This window comes from Armigeres subalbatus, chromosome 1, assembly GCF_024139115.2.
Source record: "Armigeres subalbatus isolate Guangzhou_Male chromosome 1, GZ_Asu_2, whole genome shotgun sequence".
NCBI lineage: Eukaryota > Metazoa > Arthropoda > Insecta > Diptera > Culicidae > Armigeres > Armigeres subalbatus.
The window spans coordinates 269,501,458-269,517,908 of NC_085139.1; the positions used below are offsets into that span (position 1 = coordinate 269,501,458).

At 45.9% G+C, this 16,451-nt stretch overlaps 1 protein-coding gene across 1 annotated transcript in view; it reads right to left on the reverse strand.

Moving 5' to 3' along the window:
* Positions 1-16,451, reverse strand: part of LOC134213920 (uncharacterized) — a 417,536-nt gene that overhangs the window by 9,692 nt on the left and 391,393 nt on the right. Inside the window, exons 3-5 of the mRNA XM_062693387.1 lie at positions 7,944-8,292; positions 7,312-7,835; positions 6,624-6,798 (exon numbers count right to left, since the gene is read on the reverse strand). Coding sequence (XP_062549371.1) covers positions 6,624-6,798; positions 7,312-7,835; positions 7,944-7,998 — 754 coding nt within the window. The 5' untranslated portion in view covers positions 7,999-8,292. The remainder of the gene's footprint in view (positions 1-6,623; positions 6,799-7,311; positions 7,836-7,943; positions 8,293-16,451) is intronic.

The following is a 16,451-nucleotide window of genomic DNA, read 5'->3' on the forward strand; positions in this document are numbered from 1 at the left end:
GCTCTCTTAAAAAAGCTAAGACAGTTTCTACGAGAAATGTTCAAAGCTTCAGAGAAAAGTTTTTAAAGCTCCTGAAAAAAACATTTCCAATTTTTGGAAGAAGCTTCAATAGTTTCTAGGGCTTTGACAGCTTGTGGCTTGTGGACACAGCTTCGACAGCTTCTGAGATAAGCTTTGACAGCTTCTGGGAGAACCTTCGATAGCTTCTGAGCGAAGCTTTGACAGCTTGAGACGAAGCTTTGACATCCTTTGAGCGAAGTTTTGACAGCTTCTGGGAGAAGCTTTGACAGCTTCTGGGAGGAGTTTTGACAATTTCTGGGAGAAACTTCTTCGGCTTCTGGGAGAAGCTTTGAAGGCTTTTGGGTGAAGCTTTGACAGCTTTTGGGAGAAGCTTTGACAGCTTTTGGGAGAAGTTCTGGAAGCTTCTTGGAGAAGCTTCGACAGTTCTTGGAAGAAGCTACGACAGCTTCTGGTAGAAGCATCGACATCTTCTGTAAGCTTCTACCAGAAGCCGCGAAATGAGGGTTCGACTCCCGCTTCAGTCATGGAAGCTCTTCGACAAAAAACTGTCAAAGCTTCTCCCAGAAGTTGTCAAAGCTTCTACAGGAAACTTTAAAAGCTTCTTCCAGAACCTTCAAAATCTTCTACCAGAAGCTATCAAAGCTTTCACGGCTTCTGGTAGAAGCTTTGACAGCTTCTGGTAGAAGCTTTGACAGCTTCTGGTAGAAGCTTTGACAGCTTCTGGTAGAAGCTTTGACAGCTTCTGGTAGAAGCTTTGACAGCTTCTGGTAGAAGCTTTGACAGCTTCTGGTAGAAGCTTTGACAGCTTCTGGTAGAAGCTTTGACAGCTTCTGGTAGAAGCTTTGACAGCTTCTGGTAGAAGCTTTGACAGCTTCTGGTAGAAGCTTTGACAGCTTCTGGTAGAAGCTTTGACAGCTTCTGGTAGAAGCTTTGACAGCTTCTGGTAGAAGCTTTGACAGCTTCTGGTAGAAGCTTTGACAGCTTCTGGTAGAAGCTTTGACAGCTTCTGGTAGAAGCTTTAACAGCTTCTGGTAGAAGCTTTGACAGCTTCTGGGAGAAGCTTTGACAGCTTCTGGTAGAAGCTTTGACAGCTTCTGGGAGAAGCTTTGACAGCTTCTGGGAGAAGCTTTGACAGCTTCTGGGAGAAGCTTTGACAGCTTCTGGGAGAAGCTTTGACAGCTTCTGGGAGAAGCTTTGACAGCTTCTAGGAGAAGCTTTGACAGCTTCTAGGAGAAGCTTTGACAGCTTCTGGGAGAAGCTTTGATTGCTTCCTGGGAGAAGCTTTGACAGCTTCTGGGAGAAGGTTTGATAGCTTCTGGGAGAAAGCTTGACAGCTTCTGGGAGAGGCTTTGACAGCTTCTGGGAGAAGCTTTTATTGTTTTTTGGAAGAAGCTTTGACAGCTTCTAAGAAGCTTTGACAGCTTCTGGGAAAGCTTCTGACAGCTTCTGGGAAAAAGCTTTGACAGCTTCTGGAGAGGCTTTGACAGCTTCTGGGAGAAGCTTTGACAGCTTCTGGTGAGGCTTTGACAGCTGCTGGGAGAAGCTTTGACAGCTTCTGGGGAGAAGCTGGGAAGCTGACAGCTTCTGGGGAGAAGCTTTGACAGCTTCTGGAGAGTTTGACAGCTTCTGGTAGAAGCTTTGACAGCCTGGGAGAAGCTTGACAGCTCTCTGGTAGAAGCTTGACAGCTTCAGAAGCTTTGACAGCTCTGGTAGAAGCTTCTGATAGCTTTGACAGCTCTGGGAGAAGCTTTTGCCAGCTTCTGGGAGAAGCTTTGACAGCTTCTGGGAGAAGCTGTGACAGCTTCTGGGAGAAGCTTTAACGGCTTCTGGGAGAAGCTTTGACAGCTTCTGGGAGAAGCTTTGACAGCTTCTGGGAGAAGTTTGACAGCTTCTGGGAGAAGTTTGACAGCTTTGACAGCTTCTGGGAGAAGTTTGACAACTTCTGGTAGAAGCTTTGACAGCTTCTGGGAGAAGCTTTGACAGCTTCCGGGAGAAGCTTTGACAGCTTCTGGGTGAAGCTTTGACAGATTCTGGGAGAAGCTTTAACGACTTATGGGAGAAGTTTTAACGGCCTCTGGGAGAAGCTTTGACAACTTCTGGGAAAAGCTTTGACAGCTTCAGGGAGAAGCTTTGACAGCTTCTGGGAGAAGCTTTGACAGCATCTGGGAGAAGCTTCTGACAGCTCTGGGAAGCTTTGACAGCTCTGGGAAGCTTTGACAGCTCTGGAGAAGCTTGACAGCTCTGGTAGAAGCTTCTGACAGCTTCTGGTAGAAGCTTTGACAGCTTCTGGTAGAAGCTTTGACAGCTCTGGTAGAAGCTTTGACAGCTCTGGTAGAAGCTTTGACAGCCTGGCAGAGCTTTGACAGCCTGGCAGAAGCTTTGACAGCTCTGGCAGAAGCTTTGACAGCTCTGGCAGAAGCTTGACAGCTTCTGGTAGAAGCTTTGATTAGCTTCTGGGAAGCTTTGACAGCTCTGGTAGAAGCTTTGACAGCCTGGCAGAAGCTCTGACAGCTTCTGGTAGAAGCTTTGACAGCTTCTGGAGAAGCTTTGACAGCTTCTGGTGAAGCTTTGACAGCTTCTGGGAGAAGCTTGACAGCTTCTGGTAGAAGCTTTGACAGCTTCTAGCAGAAGCTTTGATTAGCTTCTGGGAGAAGCTTTGACAGCTTCTGGGAGAAGCTTTGACAGCTCTAGTAGAAGCTTGACAGCTACTGGGTGAAGCTTTAACAGCTCCTGGGTGAATCTTTGACAGCTCCTGGGTAAAGCTTTGACAGCTTCTGGGAGAAGATTTGACAGCTACTGGGTGAAGCTTTGACAGCTTCTGGGTGAAGCTTTGACAGCTCCTGGGTGAAGCTTTGATAACTTCTGGGAGAAGATTTGACAGCTTCTTGGAGAAACTTTGACAGGAGAAGCTTTGACAGCTCTGGGAGAAGCTTTGACAGCTTCTGGGAGAAGCTTTGATTAGCTTCTGGGAGAAGCTTGACAGCTCTGGGAGAAGCTTTGATAGCTTCTGGGAGAAGCTTTGACAGCTTCTGGGAGAAGCTTTGACAGCTTCTGGGAGAAGCTTGACAGCTTCCTGGGAGAAGCTTTGACAGCTTCTGGGAGAAGCTTTGACAGCTTCTGGAGAAGCTTTGACAGCTTCTGGGAGAATCTTTGACAGCTTCTGGGAGAAGCTTGTGACAGCTTCTGGGAGACAGCTTCTCTGACAGCTCTGGGAGAAGTTTCTGACAGCTCTGGGAGAAGCTTCACAGCTTCCTGGGAGGCTTTGACAGCTTCTGGGAGGCAGTTTTGACAGCTTCTGGGAGAAGCTTCTTGATTAGCTCTGGGAGAAGCTTCTGACAGCTTCTGGGAGAAGCTTCTGACAGCTCTGGGAGAAGTTTCTGACAGCTTCTGGGAGGCTTTGACAGCTCTGGGAGAAGCTTTGACAGCTTCTGGGAGAAGCTTTGACAGCTTCCTGGGAGAGCTTTGACAGCTTCTGGGAGAAGCTTGACAGCTTCTGGGAGAAGCTTTGACAGCTTCTGGGAGAAGCTTTGATTAGCCTGGGAGAAGCTTTGACAGCTCTGGGAGAAGCTTTGACAGCTTCTGGGAGAAGCTTTGACAGCTCTGGGAGAAGCTTTGACAGCTTCCTGGAGAAGCTTTGACAGCTCTGGGAGAAGCTTGACAGCTCTGGGAGAAGCTTTTGACAGCTCTGGGAGAAGCTTGACAGCTTCTGGGAGAAGCTTTGACAGCTTCTGGGAGAAGCTTCTGATTAGCCTGGGAGAAGCTTTGACAGCTTCTGGGAGAAGCTTTGACAGCTTCTGGGAGAAGCTTTGACAGCTCTGGGAGAAGCTTGACAGCTTCTGGAGAAGCTTTGACAGCTTCCTGGGAGAAGTTTGACAGCTTCTGGGAGAAGCTTGACAGCCTGGGAGAAGCTTGACAGCTCTGGGAGAAGCTTTGACAGCTTCTGGGAGAGCTTTGACAGCTCTGGGAGAAGCTTTGACAGCTTCTGGGAGAAGTTTTGACAGCTTCTGGGAGAAGCTTCTGACAGCTTCTGGGAGAAGCTTTGACAGCTTCTGGGAGAAGCTTTGACAGCTTCTGGGAGAAGCTTTGACAGCTTCTGGGAGAAGCTTTGACAGCTTCTGGGAGAAGCTTTGACAGCTTCTGGGAGAAGCTTTGACAGCTTCTGGGGGAAGCTTTGACAGCTTCTGGGAGAAGCTTTGACAGCTTCTGGGAGAAGCTTTGACTGCTTCTGGGAGAAGCTTTAACGGCTTCTGGGAGAAGTTTTAACGGCTTCTGGGAGAAGTTTTGACAGTTTCTGGGAGAAGCTTTGACAGCTTCCGGGAGAAGCTTCGACAGCTCCTGGGAGAAGCTTTGACAATTTATGGTAGATGCTTTGACAGCTTCTGGGAGAAGCTTTGACAGCTTCTGGGAAAAGATTTGACAGCTTCTGCGAGAAGCTTTGACAATTTATGGTAGATGCGTTGACAGCTTCTGGGAGAAGCTTTGACAATTTATGGTAGATGCTTTGACAGCTTCTGGGAGAAGCTTTGACAGCTTCTGGGAGAAGCTTTGACAGCTTCTGGGAGAAGCTTTGACAGCTTCTGGCAGAAGCTTTGACAGCTTCTGGGAGAAGCTTCGACAGCCCATGGGACACTCGCTATCATGATATGAATAAATGACTTCGTTTCGAGCTGTCAACGTCCGTTAAGATCACCATCACCAACAAAAACAACTTTCTCAGGGAATTTTCTTCTTGTTTCGATGGCACAACTATAAAACTGTACGAATATAATCTCCGCAGTCTGTTTGGATGGGGGATGTGCTTAAAGATGTTGAAAAAAAATTTCACCTTGAAACGCTTGTAACGTGTGATCATGACGTTTCCCGTGAAGTGCAAAACCGCAATGCTGATGCGAATGGGGCTTTTTACGGATTACGTAACCAGCTTAGGTCCCGCACTCCCGCAACATGCAGACGAAAACGAAATTTGCTCTATTAAAAAATCTGATTCTATCAGTGGCCCTTTATGGACATGAAGCATGGACGTTAAAAGAGGCAAACCGGAGACCTTTCGGAGTTTTCGAGCGGAAAGTGCTGCGTACAATACTCGGAGGGAAACTAGAACATGGTGTGTGGCGCAGACGCATGAATCAGAAGCTGTATACAAGTATGCAACGATGAAAATATTGTGAATCGTATAAAATACGGCAGACTTCAGTGGTGTTCCGTACGGAAGTATTTGATGCCTCATGCGAACGAAGAAGCTGTCAACAGAAAGCTGACCAACGAAAACAAGCAAATCATCCATCGTGACCCATTGAACGACTGCAACATCAACACAAGCTGCGATGATAGTCAGCATCAGTCATGTATATGACAGGAAACACTGTTGATCATGGTTATAGCGCCAACAAGTGGGCTGGTTACTTAGTGCGAATGTTGGAAGAAAGAATAGCGAAAACATTATTCAACAGAGAACCGGATAGTGGCCGCAACTTCGTGGAAGGCCACGAAAATGCTGGGTGCACGCAATGGAATCGGACCGAGGGACTAGACTGGCCCAGAATAGGAAAAGTTGTCAAATTCTATTTCACCAAATTTTCTGCCACCGAAAATCTGTAAAATTATTCACCGAACAGTTCTGCTGTTGAGACTTCGGTGAAATTTCACAGAAATCTGCGATTTATTTCAAGTGTGATGATTAAATGAACTTTCTCACCAGAAAACATTTTGTTTTCTCGATGGCCCTTATTCCAAAATGGCCAAAACAGTTCTCGATCTAACCCTTAACACATCACCGTGCTTCGGCAAACAAATCTACCACTTGCTCATCACCATCATCATCACAACAAGCAGAGTAAAGCACTACACTAAACACGTTTTGCTCGCTCTCAGCTCGCAAACTGCCGAGACTCAGTGTCATTAAGTCGAAAATAAAACAGACGCTTTCCCAACCTGCTTTTCCCGTCCCACACGATTTCCACCCGCTCCTGGCTGGCTGGCTGACTGACCGACCATTATCTTTCTGTGTGCCTTTCGTCTGTCTTTATGGGTTGGGATAACGACAGGGTTGCCACATTCAAATTACAATTTTGGGCTTTTAAAAATCTGTACCACTTGTATTGCTTAGATTTATTAAAAACACAAATCTTCATAATTGCCCTTAATTTTTGAGGTCATATTCGCTGTAATAAAATGACCAGAGTAACAATCCGTACACGTGGTAACCCTGGCGCAGTAGATGGTTGGGATGGAAACCATTCTTATTTTCTGCCACCTCTTTGATCATTGTCGACTTGATTCGTCCCAAACAATAATGAGGACCAGTGAGCGCAACTGTGGGGTGGAGTGGGACGGTAAATATCCGAAAAGGCATTCAATGCTTTATTTACAAGTGGCAGACGACTCCGTAAATTATCCCCTTCGTGTTTTGTTTGTTTGACAACCTTTTTGTAGGCGGCCCTAAGCCTTGGCGGATCCCGGGATAAATTGATCGTAAATTTGTTTGTATCCGCTGGGTAATGCTTAGACAGGCGGATTGGTTCTCGTTGGGAAATGTCATCAGAAAATTCCAATGCTTGCATACCTACATAGAGGGAAAGAGCTGTAGAAGTGTGTATACTCACATGACGTCGGCCTTGGCACGTATTCGTAGACGACGACGAAACCACTGTACTCGATGTTCTCGTCCGAGTGGAAGCGCAGCCAGAGGAAGCGTTCCTTTGAGGTGATCATCGGCGGGTAGGTCGTGCCGCAATACTTGCCGAGCAGCGTCGAGAAACCGTGGGCACCGTCTCGAATCTGCGATTTTTTTTTATCGTGAGGCGAAAGAAAAATAAAAGAAAAGCGATGACGATCAGTAAAGTGTGCGACGAAGAGGATGAGTTTCACATTTTCTCGCAAGATGACGAAAACGGCGGCGCGACCGCCATCACACATGGTGCAAATGCACTCGATGGCCGCATCTAGGGATCGACGACTAGCGAAAGATCAAGGCCATGGTGAATGCGAGTTTGCAATAAAACGAACGAACATAGTTTTGCGTGACGGTCAAATAGCTTTAAATTTTGATTTATCCCTTTCATGGCGGTGTTGATAAGTAATTGGAAATGTTGAAGTTATTAGATCCATGCTTTTTGTAGCAACGATTTTATCAGGATGTAGGCTTTGAGAGAGCATGAGAGGTTAAGTTTGTTCATAGCCTTTTGGACATGGACGATTTCTAAGCGAACATCAACAAGTACTGATTTAATTGAAAGTGAATAACACCATTAGGAAGCTATTTAACCCAGCATATTCATCAAGAATACCCACCTCTAAAAAGTCATATTTACACTCCTCCGACGGTTCGATATGGAAATGATCGCGAAAATCTAGCCGTACCAGTGACCCCACCGGGGCCTCCAGCACTACGACGCAGTCGCTATTGTTCGGATAGTTCCCGGGAGCTCCCGGGCTGTACAACATCTTCTGGTCCGGGTTGCCCATGGTAAAGGACTCGCAGTGTGGCATGGCCGAAGCCCCGGCGTACTCGGCCGGCACCGCCCGCTGCGGTCGGAAGTCCTTCCGCGGGATGAAGCTGACCCCGCCATCCCGGTCCAGGTTAATGATATTCGCGGCAGCATTCGGTGTGGGTTCCGTTGCCACCGGCAGTGAACGCAGTAGGCCCAGCTGCGGTAGTTCTGCTACAATTGGCGCTTGTGGAGATTGCTGAGGCTGCTGTTGTTGATGCTGTTGCTGTTGTTGTTGCTCCAAGAGCTGATTGGCCAGACCCACGCTCGTCCCAATCACCGGCCGAGCACCTGTCACAAGTAATCCCAACAGTAACGACGTTCCGGCTGTAAGCGAGAGGAAATAATGGACAAGAAACGACCGACGGACGTGACCTAATTGAATTATCCGCTCTCCCAAGACGATCCAAATGGAAAAGTAGCTTCTGCCCTTACCTGCAATAACGTTGATTCCGACCAGAAGCACTGCTATAAATCCTCGGAGACTCATGTCTCTCGCGTTGATACCTTCCACTCCGCCACACCCACCGGCTCCCACGTGGCGGTTCGGCGTCTAATTTCTTTCAACTTCCCTACGTTGGAGTCCTACCGTATGCTCCCCTTCCGCCGATATTTACATCCGTTTGTTGAATGGTTTCTTCCGAGAGCGTTTCCCTCCTCCACGAAAGCACCACTGCATTCCCGGCCTGCCGTGACAGCAGTAGCAGCAGCGGTTTGATTAGATTGAAATTTGCTCTGATTTCAAAGACCGACAGGGGGTTGGTGTCCTCCTGGTAAAGCGAACCTGTAAGTAGAAAAATACAGAAAATGTCCATTTGAGTGGGGCTTGTTTTGTGTTTCGGTTTTCGTTGGTTTTGTTCTTCTCGAATACAAGGAGGGTTTACTGAAAGGCTGTACATTCCAAATTTGAAAAGCGCAAAGCGATCAAGCTTGGGCGTACATAATTCGAATTGTGAGACATCATTGCTAGGTGGATTAATCGGGATTGAACTACGCATCGCCCTCTGGTCAGCTAGAAGGATGAGAAATGCCTTCCACCAACTTACCTAACCTAACACTGGAAATGACAATAGGTCTCTGACACTCAAGGCTTACGTGGAAATGTGTGGGAGGTAAAATTAGTGCTATAAATCAATTTCGCTTCTTCTTCAATTCTGTTAACAGCATTTAACGTTGATTGGGAAGGAAAAGGACGTGCTAATCCCACTGGCTGCCCACGAACAAAGGTCGAGCCAAAATAGGGATTTAGGGAGCCGTAACATCCTTTCGGAAAGATGGATGGATAACTAATGAAGTTGTGTTTGAAATTGAAATGAATCAACATGAAAAGCACTCTGGTAGGAACGGAAAGCATGTCCATGTTGAGCTTCAGACAATGATCCTATATAAATTGATTCGAGTTTTTTTATCAGCAATGATTTCAATCAATTTGTCAGAGATAACAACTCTAGGCTGAATTTGTAAATGTGGGTGAACTTGATGCCCTGCATTTTCCTGTACAACTTTGTTGAACAGGTCTTTGTTCAAATGATGATAGATGATTGAATATTATTATCATATGGAATATTAAGTGATGGCCAATCTATTCACTACACATGAGATGTCACACATTTAATATGAAACTTAGAGCAAAGGCTTATGCGAAAATTTTTGGAAAACATTTCAAAAATCAGTTTCAGGAATGAGCTATTGACAAAAGAGTCAAACTAATCTAATCTAGCCGAACAAAAACTCTGACTCAAAACGAATCAACCATCCCTGGTAATTTCAATCAACTGTCAAGCATTAAGAAACTTATTGTAAAAGAATGTTTTTTCTAGAGGAAAGCTTGTTTCGTATATCCCTCTTCATGGACATGGCATCGAAATTACACAAACGATTTCTTCTCGTGCAGAGGAACCGCCTATGCATATACAAACCAAAATTGTGCTGAAGGTTCCCCTTCTTGAATCGAAAACCGCATTCGTTCCTAAATAACTTGAAACGGCTTTGTTGCCTCCGCCAATCCAGTCGAAAAGTTATCAGAAATCCAAAGAATTGGCATTGTGGTTACCGTCGTCGGGGTGACAATGGGTCAAATGGGGTGAAAATGGGTCACTGTTTCAAATACTTAGAATGCTTGTAGAATGGATTAAATGTATCTGAGGGCAAGAAGGCTAAAATATGAGAGACCTTTTTGAACCATTTTGCTCTACGACCTCCAGGCTTCCGGTGAGAGCGATGACCCATTCTCACCCCCGATGGCGGTACCAATAAATGTTAGATAAAGCTTATAAGCATGGGCATAACGACAGGGGGCTAGGGGGGGCTATAGCCCCACCTAGAATCAAACTAGCCCCCCCTAGAAAGTATTGCACATATTTAGCTCTATGATCATGGGCGTAACTGCAGATAATGAATTCTTTTCATCATCTCTCTCTTCGAAAAACTACAGCATGTTAAAACTACTTTACTAAGTTTTCGAATTTCGGATAATTCAAAATTACTTTAATATTTGGAAATTCCTGCTAGAACAAGCATTTTTTGTGAAAACCACGATATGTAGTTATCAGACAAATTCCACGTCCAGATAAGGGAATTAGTTTTTTAGAGAAACAATTTTATAAGAATCATGGAAAACTGTATGACTGTTTTGAAAAACATGATTTCGGCTCCGATTTACGGTAAATTAGTTTGACCATTTATTTGTATTAAAAAAACTTTCATATTTTACGGAATCAATATAATAATGTTTGTTTACAAAAAAAAAGTTACGCCTTCATCTCGAATTGTTATAGCTTGCGATAGAAATCCTAAACGCAAAGGATATTTTGATTCCTTGATTCTCAGCTCCAGATAACTTTGCTTAAGGTAGTTTTAGTATAAACAAGCAGTGTTATAAAAGAACAAGTACAACTTCTGAGATTTTAATTGAATGAAGGAATTTTAAGTAAAATGCTGCACTTTCTGTATAGTTTTAATATTGCGACAACATAAAAGTTTGAACAAATGGTTTATGTTTCAAAGGGACACTTGATGATTAGGTAACCGCAAAATTTTTAATAAATCCTGATTTTTTTTCAATTGAATTTCTTAGCAAATAACCAATTCTTTAGGATTTCAAAGTTTTTTTTTCGAGTTTTTGTAATAATTTTTAGTAATTTTCTAACTTTCTAACATAATCCTAAAAGATGCAGGATTATCAAAGGAATCCTTTTGAAAATGTGATACAACCATACAAAGTATCTTATGCATGTATCGAATCCAGACATTTCGAAAGCATTTCTGTCTTGCAATGTAATGCAAAAATTTACCGCAAATTTTTAATCTCCAATAAAAATGCTAGGTTTCTTGATATTCTATAGAATGTTTCGGCAAAACCTATTATATTCTAAGATAGGTAATTAATATTAAAATGAGCAAAATCTTTCGGGTGAATTTAAAAAAGGCCCATTTTGCCTTGCTAAGTTTTTATGGTTTTCTAAACGTATTAAGGTTTTTGGGAATCTCATGGCATCTCGATATTAGGACTGAGCGTCATTTCAAGTCGTCATTCGATGTGTTCTAGGTTGATACGTCAATGTTTGTCTGGTAGGTCAACTTGGAAACAGATGGGTCAAGCATCAAGCGAAAACAGGGAAGCTACACTGGGTCAAGCTACACTGTTTTGAGTGAAGGAATATAAAATAAATAAATAATTTAGCCCCCTAGAATTTTCCCTTAGTTCCGCCAATGCTTATAAGGATTGTTACAAACGGTCAACTATAAGCGGTTTTGAATACCCTAAAACAAGGCAGAAAATATACAAAACAAAATTGAGAATGAAAAGCGATTATTTATGTATTACAAAAAATCTTATTATTGTTCTGAAGCTGTTTTCCATGGGAAAAGCCGTTTTGAAGAAACACATTCGGCCGAAAGCCGTTTGGCCGAATGCCACTATGCCTAACAAACACACCAAAAATATGAATATTAAAGGTGAGGTATTTGATTAAAATGGCGCAAAACCACATGGCATAAACCGAATCGTATGGTATATGTTACAATACGTGGTGGATGCCAATGAATAACGAGTTCCAACTGTTGAGAGAACTACCCACACGGTACAATATTGGCGGTTACGGTGGGCATGTAGCATGTAGCATGTAGCTTTGGCATGTAGCCAGAATGTCGGACGACAACCCGATTGAGATGGTGCTCGATAATGATCCGACCGGTACAAGAAGAAGAGGCGCGCTGCGGTCACGGTGGATCGACCAAGTGTAAGATGGCCTGCGGACCCTTCGCAGACTTCGAGGCCATAGATCGAGCAGAATGGAGACGGCTTCTTTATACAGCGAAAGCCACAGTGCCTTTGGTTTGTTTATAAATAAATAAATAGTTGAAATGATCACTCAATTAGCTAATAATCGATCCATTATAAATTTATTTCGGATATGCGTTCATTTTTTTTGTTCTCATATAGACGATGCATTTTATTAATAGCGAGTGGGGCTTGAACTGTGTCCAGAGGAACGTTTTGCCACTCGTCGATAAGCATTTCTTCAAACTGCTTTAACGATAACAGAGGAGGAAAAACGTTCTTCACCCTTGCTTTGAGAGTTGACCATAGCGGCTCAATTATATTGATGTCCGGCGATAGTGTAGGCCAGGGCAGTTGGTCAAAATCCTCAGCATGAGCTTCGAACCTCGTATTGATGATCCTTGCTCTGTGAATCGGAGCGTTATCATCCTGAAAGGTTCCATTCCCTCCAGGAAAGAACGATTCCATCATCGGCAATACCTAACCATAACATAAAAACCCAGATTATTCCACCTAGCGGTGCCGGTGCCTTTCTCGTGCAAAAAAACTAAAAAATATGAGTGATTTTACCGTGTTTTGCGCAAAGAAAAAAGAATTTTGGCTATAACTTCTGATCCCATAGTCCGATCTGGCCAATTTTCATTAGCAAACAATGGGACAGGATTGCCCATCGAATGGAACTTGTTGCGAGAAATTCGATAAATGCTAAGTTCCAAAAGTGTGTCTACAAAATTTGTACACCTACACACATGCACACACAGCAGGGGGGTGGCAGCAGGGACTTTGTCCAAGGGCTTGACGACCCCTCCCCATGGCCACTGCGAGTTAGACCGGGACCATCGTCCCTAACCCCTAATCCCAAGGCGTCAAGCGACCCGTGCCGAGGGGATGCATGGCCAGGGGGTGAAATAATAAGCTAGGCCTTTAACGGAGCCTGTGGGGTACCTGGGCACCCTCCACAGTAATTGTCCCTTACCGCGTCATGCTGGGCTCTGGCATGGTGGACCTCTTTTCCCGAGCAACTCGTGGGACCAAAATGGAAAACCAAGTCAATTCTTCAATTAGTAGTAGTAGTGTAGGCGACAACCCCTTCGCAAGAGGTGGGTTGTTCAGGTCTCCACCTAGGAGGCCAGAGGCAATAGTCGGCAGCTCAGTGCGCAGCGCCAGCGTGGGTCACTCAACCTTCCTCTCGGCTATAAAAACGCTGGTAGGGGTTATTGACGGCCCATGGCTTGTGGAGGCGATGAACCGCAAACGCGATGGGCTTTCGGCCTTCGAGGTGGCGACGGAACAGCTGGACGCCATCATCGACTTTGCGTCATCGAAGCATAATATCAGCAAGGACCTCAAGAGGAGCTTGCAGAAACTTCGAAAGTCGATGCTGGACGCCAAGCTGGAGAGGGCGGTCGGGACGGCCAAGTGTAAACCCGTGAAATCGGTGGAGTCGAGGTCTACCCAGACTGAGGCCCAAGGATTTGCGGACTCGGACAAGGTCGAATCGACCGAAGGCGTGCCAGCGAAGACGGTGGTGCCAAAGTCTACCCAGACTGAGGCTCAAGTATTTGCGGGTACGTCGGGGGTGACTACTCCAACGGAGCAGACACAAAAACGGGGGAGACAGTCTCCAGGGGATGAGCTCCCTGGGGGCCGCTCCAAAACGCGGAGGGTTACTACCCCGAACAAGGGTAGTGGGGCTGGGAAGCTGAACCCCGGTCAGGTACCTCCAAAACCGGGGGAGGAAGGACCTGGAAAGGTCCGTCCACTCAGGAAAGACGGTGATAAGGGGTTACGGCAGGCTGAAAGTTCTCAGCCGCACCAGACCAGGGAAATAGAGGGGGTGACGCCTCCTGGACCCTGGTCAAGAACAAGAGGAAACCGAAGACGTCAAGGGCCGAAAAGAAGGCCCAGGCGAATGAGGGTAGCAAGAAGTCTAGGGTAGGCGCCAATCGCTCCAGAGGCGATGCCCTAGTCATCACGGCGGACGAGGCTAAGTACTCGGATGTTTTGAAGGCGATGAGGAGTGACGTCAAGCTCGGTGAACTCGGCGCCGACGTACGTCGAATAAGACGTACCCGGATGGGCGAGATGATACTCAAGCTGAAGCGGGGCGTCTCGCAAAGGCGCCGCCTACAAGAAGTTGGCGGAGGAGGTCCTAGGCGAGACGGTCAAGGTGAGGGCACTCATGACGGAGGTGAATCTAAGGGTTAAAGACCTGGACGAGATCACTGAAGTCGAAGAGCTCGTCACGGCACTGCGGCGACAGTGTGAAGTGGAGACGACCACCGCAGCCGTTCGGCTACGGAAAGGTCCGGCAGGGACGCAGGTAGCATTGGTTCGGCTATTTGCAGCGGACGCCTCAAAGGTAGTTAAGCTAGGGAGCGTCAAGGTGGGATGGTCGGTATGCCCTGTGCGCATATACGAGCAACCCGAAGTTTGCTTCAAGTGCCTGGAACCGGGGCACAAGCAATGGGACTGCAAAGGCCCTGATAGAAGCAATCTCTGCCGACGCTGCGGATTGGAGGGACATAAGGCACAATGCTGCACGAACCCTCCCAATTGTTTGATTTGTTCCAGCAAAGCTGTGAACAGCAAGCACCCCATGGGGGGTTCGATGTGCCCGGCGTTTAAGCGTGCTGCAAAATCACAGTGCAGGTAACGCAGCTGGCTTGCTCGGCCACGTCCGAGTGTTTGGTGTACGCAGGTTTAGAGGAAGCGGCGGAACATGTGTTGTTCGTGTGCCCACATGCTTGCCACATGTGGTCTGGACACTACCTCGGACAGCATAGTTTGGAGAATGTGTAAAGATGAAGTTGGCTGGAACGCCGTTTTATCGGCTATCGTCCAAATCGTCTCGGAGCTACACAAAAGTTGGCGCGTGGACTCAAGGATGGCTAGTTCAGGCGCAAATAAGAGGTGGTCCAAGGGATCGGAGTCGGCTTCATGGGTCATACCGGTGGTCATGCTCTGTGGTCGAACTCGATCCTTTTATCGAACAAGTGGCCGCGCGAAGAACAACATGGTATCGTCGCTTTCGCAGCGTCGGTCAACCGGGCGGGTTCCGAGCCCGAGGACGGAAAGGGGTCCTCGTCAAAGCTGGGGCCGGCGTAGGCATCGCGTCGGCAAGTCCCTCTGTGTGCTGGCGAATAGGCCCTATCGCAGAAAGGTCAATTTGGGGTGCACGCGGCATCATCAATCTTGATACCAGTCGTGCAGAGGGAAGCAGGCGCGAAGTCGACCCTTCCCACCTTCCGAGGACATAGGGCGTGGTAAGGCCACCTGGAAAGCCGGCAACGCGCTGGCACGATACCATCGTGTTCTTCTAGAAAAGCGAGTTACGATGTTCGGTGCTGCGAAGACACGCAGCTAACCTCGAGGGTGCGTTGTGCACTGGCCCCCCTTTGAAGCATTACTTTCTGGTTGTACCGAAGGGACTATGGGCTTGGCGGCAATGGACACGGTTTAGCGGGTCGGGAATGTAGTCCTGCCTCCCTCGGTGATCCCTAACCCCGCACTTCCTGGTCAACCCAGGATGTCTGTTGAGCGGATTCCCCCTCCATTGTTTAGGAAGAAAAAACACACACACACACACACACGCACACATGCATACATCACACAAACAGACATCACCTCAATTCGTCGAGCTGAGTTTATTGGTATATAACACAATGGATCTCCGAGCCTTCTATCAAAAATTTAAATTTGGAGTGATCATATAGCCTTTACGTATACTTAGTATGCGAGAAAGGCAAAAAAAGATGTCATATTTAGAAGTTGTCATCATATGACCAAATACCTTGTCTTCCAAAATAATTTGATAATCGGCAGCCTTCACTTTGCCCTTATGTGCCATAATAGGACCATGTCCATGCCAAGATATGGCACCCCACACCATTACTGAGCCACCGCCATGCTTGACGGTAGGAAGGAGACACTCTTCATTATAAGCCTTTTCCGGTGAGCGCCAAACGTATACTCGTCAAGTTGTTGGAAAAAGTGTGAACGATGATTCTTCAGACCACAGGATCTGCTGCCATTGATGCGCTGAACCATTCGTAGAGAACTGCATAAAGTAAATCTGTATAGCCCGGCTGCTATTGCCAAACCGCTGATAAAACCCAAGAATGCGAACGCAAGAAAGCGATGGTGCATATAAGGGTATGCGATAACACACTTTTTCCTAACGAAACGAAACGAAACGAAATTTAAAATGTTTATGTTGATTCGAAACGAAACGAAACGAATTATAGATTTACTTTCGAGTCTTCGAAACGATACGAAATCAGGGTCCATTTAATTCGAAATTTTTCGAAACGAAACGAAATTTATTTTTTTTCCGCGGAATTTTTATTAAATTGGTTTTATATTATGTACGGAATTTCGATTTTACTTTTCAAAGTCAAATAACTGTTTTGCGATAAATAGAGTTATAATAAGAGAAGAAGTAGTCTGTGATAAATCACCTCGATCCCGTTTATATACAATTGGCAATAAGGCAATACCCCAGCATTTGTGCGGCTTTCAAAGCAATACATGGAGCGTGTTCTCCCGAATCTGATCAATCAGTTCAGTTTTATATTAGTAAGTATATGAAAATATGGAAATTGTTTGATTTTTCGTTGCTTTAAAATTTCGTTAAAAACCTAATTTCACCTGAATTTTCT